Genomic DNA, 6,553 nt, shown 5'->3' with positions numbered 1-6,553 from the left:
TCAAAGTTCTCAAATACTTTGACATTTATATATATATATATATATATATATATATATATATATATATATATATATATATATATATATATATATATATATATATATAACCCATATAATACATATGTTCATAAGTAGTAGAAATATGAAATCAAATGATAAGAAATTATAAAATATTTATGTGAAGTAAAGTAGTTATTTTATATTAAATATGAACAAATTTCACAATGAAATATTGCTATAATGACAATTAATTTTATATAAAAACTATCTTTCAAAGACGTGATACAAAATAAATACAAATCACAAGAACCATTATTACAGTTTACATTAAAGAAGATTTAACAATAAATATCATATAAAGCCTTTTGCTAAAACAATAAATTTTATAGTCATGTTATCCATTTGGCACCATGTTTTTATACTGAAACTTCCCGAGGGTTCCCTTGTTCCTGTTTTACAGTTTCATTTTTTTTTTGTTTCAACTGTGCCCACTTCAATGACATTCTTCTTTTATCGGCCTCACTCACTAACTTGACATCAGTTGCCAATCCAACAAATTGAAGAAACCTGATCAACTCCCATGTCAGATCCAACTGCCACCATTCAAATCCATGTCGAGCAGATCTCTGGAAAGCGTGGTGATTGTTATGCCAACCCTCTCCAAGAGTCAACATTGCCACCCACCTGTTTAATATACCATACGTTATCTTTCTTGAATCCAAAATTATACCTTGAATTTACACAACTTAAATATTTTTTTTCCCATTTATGGCTGTTGAGATGTTTCATGGCTACATACCAATTATTGGTGGAAGTATCCGGGCAGTCCCACGGCCTCTCTCCCCATTTATGGCTGACAGAGGATGCCAATGAGGCGAAATGATGAGTCACAACTGCTCGCATACCCTACATGCAATAACACGTCAGATTCTATATATTAACATGCGTAAAAGATCGACTGTAGAAATGAAACACAATAAATCTAAATCAGTTATTATATACCATGGCCCAGGCCAAATAGGAAAAGCCTCCTCGGAGATATAGTAAGGCTGCAAGTGCAGCTGGATGCCAGAAGTAAGTATCATGAAGAAACCTATAGAACCACTGTGCCTTTAGCTCGGATACTTTAGAGTATTCTCCACCCTTTGGTTCTCCACACTAATTCATTAGACCGGTTTAGTATCAAAGTTAGTTGTGAAGTTAAATAAAGACATTAATTAACATTAAAGCTGTGTATATATGCAGTTGGTATAATCACCTTCGAAGCAACATAATCGTTGTTACAAAACCAACCCAAATTACTATACCAAAAACCGCGGATTGGGGCAACAGGATCCCTGTCTGTATCGGTATATTTGTGGTGAGCCACATGTGTGTTCACATAAAACATTGGATCTCTCTGCAATTTTAGTTAGAGAAAAACAATAAGCAAGACACAACAACAAAAAGATAATGTATCAGAGAAAAAGATACTTATAACATGCATATGCATAAGGACATATACGCACGATACCTGGAAGGCGTGAGCACCACAATAAGCGAAGAAATACTCGAGCCATTTGGGGAGCTTGAAACTACGGTGACAAAGAAGTCTATGATAACCAAGAGTCACACCAAACCCACTCAATAAACCCAAGACAACAGCCACTCTGATTGCACCCGAATCAAGCATAAAAGGTGCGCAAGCAGCCAGCACATGAATTCCGACAAACCAGCAAATGCTAGCTACGTCTTCGGAATCCCATTTCCTAAACCAAAACCATCCCTTAGGCCTCTTCTCGAACTCCGACGTTGAATCATCTAGTACCCCAGCTGCAGACGCCGCCGCTGCTACCCTAGTTACATGGTCTCTTGTTTTAATACGCAGGGGACTGGTTAACGGGGGTTGTAACGACGTGAAACTTCGCATAGAGGTTTGGGTTTTGGTTTTGTAGCTACGGTTGGAAGGGATAATAGCAAGGCATGTCCTCCATTTGTGGTTCTTTGAAATGTGAAAGTTAGGATGAATGGCTAGTGACATGGCTCTTTGTTCTTTTTGGGGGATTTGGATCTATATTTTCTAGTCGAATAGCTATGTGTTAAAACCGCGAAACATTCCCACCTTCAATATATATACACACTTACGAACGTATTAATGCATGGTTATCTCCAATGCATTTAACCTGTAAATTACAATAAATTATTAAATTATTATTTTAATTTTAATATTTCATTCCTACAATTCATTTAATTCTTCAAAGCTTCGTGGAAAATAGTTTTCCTAAAAAACTTCAAATCCAATTAAACGTCAACTTAGGGTCTTATGACTTTAATCTTATTGAGTTGTAACTAGAAATTTCATTTTATTCGACCATTGCATTAAAAATCTCCTAGAATAAGAAAAAAAGTTTTTGGACCAAACGATTCATAATGATCATAAATGAAATGGGATAACATTTTCTTCAAAACAAGTTAAATTTCAATGTTTTAAAAAATTGATATTCAGTTTATCACCAATCTGATGATCAATTCTCGGTTCAACTGTCACTTCAACCTCGTTTCTTGAACCGATCTGATGATCGATTCTTGGCTCAACCGTCATTTCAATCCGGTTTCTTGAATTTTTATGTATTCATTATTTGTGTGTGTGTGTCACTGTATGTGTGTGTGTGTATATATATATATAAATATATATATATATATATATATATATATATATATATATATATTAGTTTTGAAACTCATGTATTACATGAGTTAATTTAAAAAATAAAAATAAATATAAATATCTAAATATTTGAAATTTTGCATTTATAAGAAAATAAGCAATATAATGAATTATCATAATGAAAAATGTGTTTTATCTTTAAAATTTAAACAAATAATTTAAATAAATAAACAACAAAGCTAATGAGCTTTAATTTTGAGAATTTTGAAACTAAAAGGTAAATTTATTTATGAAATTGATATCTATTTATTACTAAATTTATTAGAATTATAAAATTTAAATATTATGTGAAATGTTAAAAAAAATATAAAAACTTATAAAATGACATATGGAAAAAAGATTAATTCAAAGTAACCACAAAATTACATTTGACAAATTAAATGAGAGTGTGACAGGTAGCAAAAAAACCTTCATTTATATATATATATATATATATATATATATATATATATATATATAGAGAGAGAGAGAGAGAGAGAGAGAAATAAAGAGAGAGAGAGAGAGTTAGGTTTATATATTCTAGCTATCTATTGTGTGGATGTAGAAATCAATGTAGGCTAATCATTTCAAAACCCTAAATAAAGATAAAATTCCAATCTTATATATTAATTAATTTTGATAATTAAATAAACATTTAATTAACTAAAATATTGGATTGTTTTCCCTTAAATCATGTGTGCTTCTCTTAACCTTACCTCGTCTTATATGAATCGGTTACCACCAATCCATATCATCTTCTTCAACCTATCCCTACCATCGAGCGACTCCATCCAATACGTCCCTCCAACTTTTGGTTCTCCTCGTTCTCGATCTAAGAGGTTGATCTCCAGGCACATCATCTAATCTCGATGCTATCTGACTCATTTATGGGAAGGTGAACATGGATGATTTTCAGCCAAAGAACGTTAGGTTTTAACAATCATCAATCTTGAATTTAGCGGATTCACTTACGCTAATACAAATCACAATCAAACAAACACCAACCTTGTATTTCCTTCACATTCGCTTATACTTTCGGTTTTAAAATTGATGCTCTTTCAAGTTGCAGAACTATAATATCCTTCTTTTTGTCTGAAATATATTTCCGATTGAAGTATGTTCGTGTTCGAGACACACCAGAAGATCATTCACACTATTGTGACATATTCAAATGCTTAATAGTTTGTACCCTTTAAACTTAATTTCACTTAATTTTTAGTTATAATGAATTCGTTTTTGTTACAGGTGGATTGGATTTTATGGTTTAAATGCATCTTGTTGGAGCTTTTGATCTACGATCAATTTCTCCTTGGTATAAACCTCTTCTAAACAAACGGACATCAATGTGGTAAAGGTATTAACTGTTCTTTTTTCCTTTTAATATTAAAGATTGATGGCACTGAAAACTGAAATTGTTCTTTGTTAATTTAGTTCAAAATTTTGTGGCTTTATATTCGATTTAAATTCTAAGTTATTTATGAATTATAGTAATTATCAGTGAACAATGAATTATTGATTGGATAAAAAAGTTGGATCTTCTAGAAAGGAGATTAATCTTTAAGAACTTACATGATTGAGAATTGTATGAGACATAGCATTTGTGTTCCTTAATCTTAATCTAATGTTTAAAACCAAAAGCTAGAATGATTAGTTCATCACGCGTGAAGTGTTTTTTTTTGCTGATTTTATGTCATTGGTAATTAGAAGTGTTTATATTATTAACTCATCAATATTTATAAGATACTTAAAATTCTAATCACATTTTCTGTTGTACTACGTTCTTTATGACTCTTATGTGATTCAAGTTGTTTTTAGAATATTAAATAAAATAATATTTCCATTTGCTTTATTGTATGAATTTACGGCTATAATTATTATCAAAACCTTAACATTTGCTCCGTGTATATAAACACCTTTCATGTCTTTTAACTTTATGCTATTACATGCCAAAAACTATTCCTGGAGTTAGACCTAATGGAGTAGTTGTTCTAGCCACAAGTCCTATCGGTTTGTGTTTCCTTACGTGATTCAGTTAGAAGTGGATTTTGATTATAACATTTGTTTACTATCTTTTAGAATTTTAGGTTTCACTTTACAAAAGAAGCAACATTCTTTCTGAATATCATGGTTCATCTTACTAAAGCAACGTCATTCTTTCAGAATATCAGAACTCATCTTACAAAAGCAGCAAAATATTAAGGTTCATCTTCCAAAAGCAGCAACATTCTTTCAGAATATCATTGTTCACATTGCAAAAGCAACGTTCTTTTTTTAAGGAGAAATCTGGCAGAATACATTCTCAAATTTTATATCAGTGCGGCCAGAATGTATTAGTATTTTACTTAGATTTCAATGGTCTTATATAATTTTTAACCATTATCAATTTTATTCCTTTAATAATAAATGTAATTGTTAACCATTATTATCCTTATTCTTTCAAAACGAATGTAATTTATATTCATAGTTGTATTTTTTTTAAGAATGAAGAAACTATTGATTATAAAATATTAAATTCTTTTCATATAAAATATGCATTCATTAAAAATATTAATTTTGATAATATATGCTTATAAAAATCTATCAGAATATAATGTCTTTTTCAAGATAATCAAAAACACATTCTTTTAGAATGTCTGACTTAATATAATTGTTATAAAAAAATCATATTTTCAAATAGGTAATTATATTTAATTCTATTAATAAGGAAGGAGGGTTGATGTTAATGAATATTATTATTCAAAATAGTTGAGATTATATATATATATATATATATATATATATATATATATATATATATATATATATATATATATATTAGTGTAAAAAGTTATGTTAAAGTTAATGTCCATAACATAACCATTATAAACATATATTTTTCAATATTCTATCAATTAATTTTTAACCTGCGTCGCGCAACACCTGCGAATTCGTCTAGTATAGTTATAAAGAAAATATTTTTTCTTTCACCACATTCATTTGAAACTCCCATGACTTTTCAATTTCTTTCTAATAATGATAACTAGTTGGTTAATAAGGTTAAATAAATATCAAACCTAAAGTGTAATCAAATATAAACTAAATTTCAATATTAAAATAATATATTTACTTATACTTATAAAGTTATGTCTTTAACTTTTAACACATTATACTTAATTTATTATTTTTAGTATGTTGTTGTATGTAAATAATTATTATTTAAAGCTAAAACTTTTGAACAGTTTGGATAAATACTTAAATTGTTAATTTAAATATAACAATACAAGATCAAGTTAAATATCAATTTTAGTTCAATTTAAACAACCTAAATAATATTTTGTAAATAGTTAAAAGTGTTAAATTTTAGTGTCTTTCAGATAACGATTATAAGTTGGTTAATAAGGTTAAATAAATATCAAACTTAAAATATAATCATTAATAAATTAAATTTCAATATTAAAATAATATATTACTTCCACTTATAAAGTTATGTTTTATTAAATTCCTACTCTTAGTTATGGAATTTATGGAATTTATAAAGTAACTAAAATATTTTATTAAATTCTCAATCTTAGTTACTTTAGAAAAAATATGAATTTGCTGCTAATCCAAAAAATTGCACATTGCACTTTATATAAGTCGTTAGTGGAGCGTGTGTGGTTGGGTGTCTCCTAAATTATCATTGGTTAATGGAGCGTGTGTGGCTAACTAACACATTGATTAGATGATAAATGACATCGAGAGTATCAAGCTAATTTGCATGGTTATTCACATCTTGTTTGTGATCCTTAGTATCCCAATCACAAATGAAAGATCATAATTTAAATTAAACATGCCATTGAATAGTTCAACGAATCTCAAAGCATCTAGGAATTTCATTAAAAACTTAAA

The 6,553-nt window shown here is 28.8% G+C and overlaps 1 protein-coding gene across 1 annotated transcript; it reads right to left on the bottom strand.

Annotated features, from left to right (window-relative positions):
- Positions 1-232: 232 nt before the first annotated feature.
- On the bottom strand, positions 233-2,097 carry LOC145086882 (delta-9 acyl-lipid desaturase 1-like). The gene is made up of 5 exons (XM_079024727.1): positions 1,514-2,097; positions 1,259-1,399; positions 1,003-1,158; positions 800-906; positions 233-684 (listed from the first exon to the last, which is right to left on the bottom strand). The coding sequence occupies exons 1-5, from the start codon at positions 2,018-2,020 to the stop codon at positions 417-419; spliced, it is 1,179 nt and encodes a 392-aa protein (XP_078880853.1). The 5' UTR covers positions 2,021-2,097; the 3' UTR covers positions 233-416.
- Between the last annotated feature and the right edge of the window lie 4,456 nt (positions 2,098-6,553).

Source organism: Lactuca serriola, chromosome 2, assembly GCF_051521515.1.
Source record: "Lactuca serriola cultivar US96UC23 chromosome 2, Lser_US96UC23_V15, whole genome shotgun sequence".
NCBI classification, from domain to species: domain Eukaryota; kingdom Viridiplantae; phylum Streptophyta; class Magnoliopsida; order Asterales; family Asteraceae; genus Lactuca; species Lactuca serriola.
The sequence above is the reverse complement of the archived record's forward strand: the minus strand, read 5'-3'. Positions and strand labels throughout refer to the sequence as shown.

What these genes read in the sequence shown, in the direction of transcription:
- LOC145086882 (XM_079024727.1), bottom strand. Translation starts at nt 2,020, where the DNA reads ATGTCACTAGCCATTCATCCTAACTTTCACATTTCAAAGAACCACAAA. An exon ending in ACGATTATGTTGCTTCGAAG is followed by an intron (nt 1,159 to 1,258) that starts GTGATTATACCA and finishes CTAATGAATTAG; the next exon opens with TGTGGAGAACCAAAGGGTGG. An exon ending in GATACTTCCACCAATAATTG is followed by an intron (nt 685 to 799) that starts GTATGTAGCCAT and finishes TATATTAAACAG; the next exon opens with GTGGGTGGCAATGTTGACTC.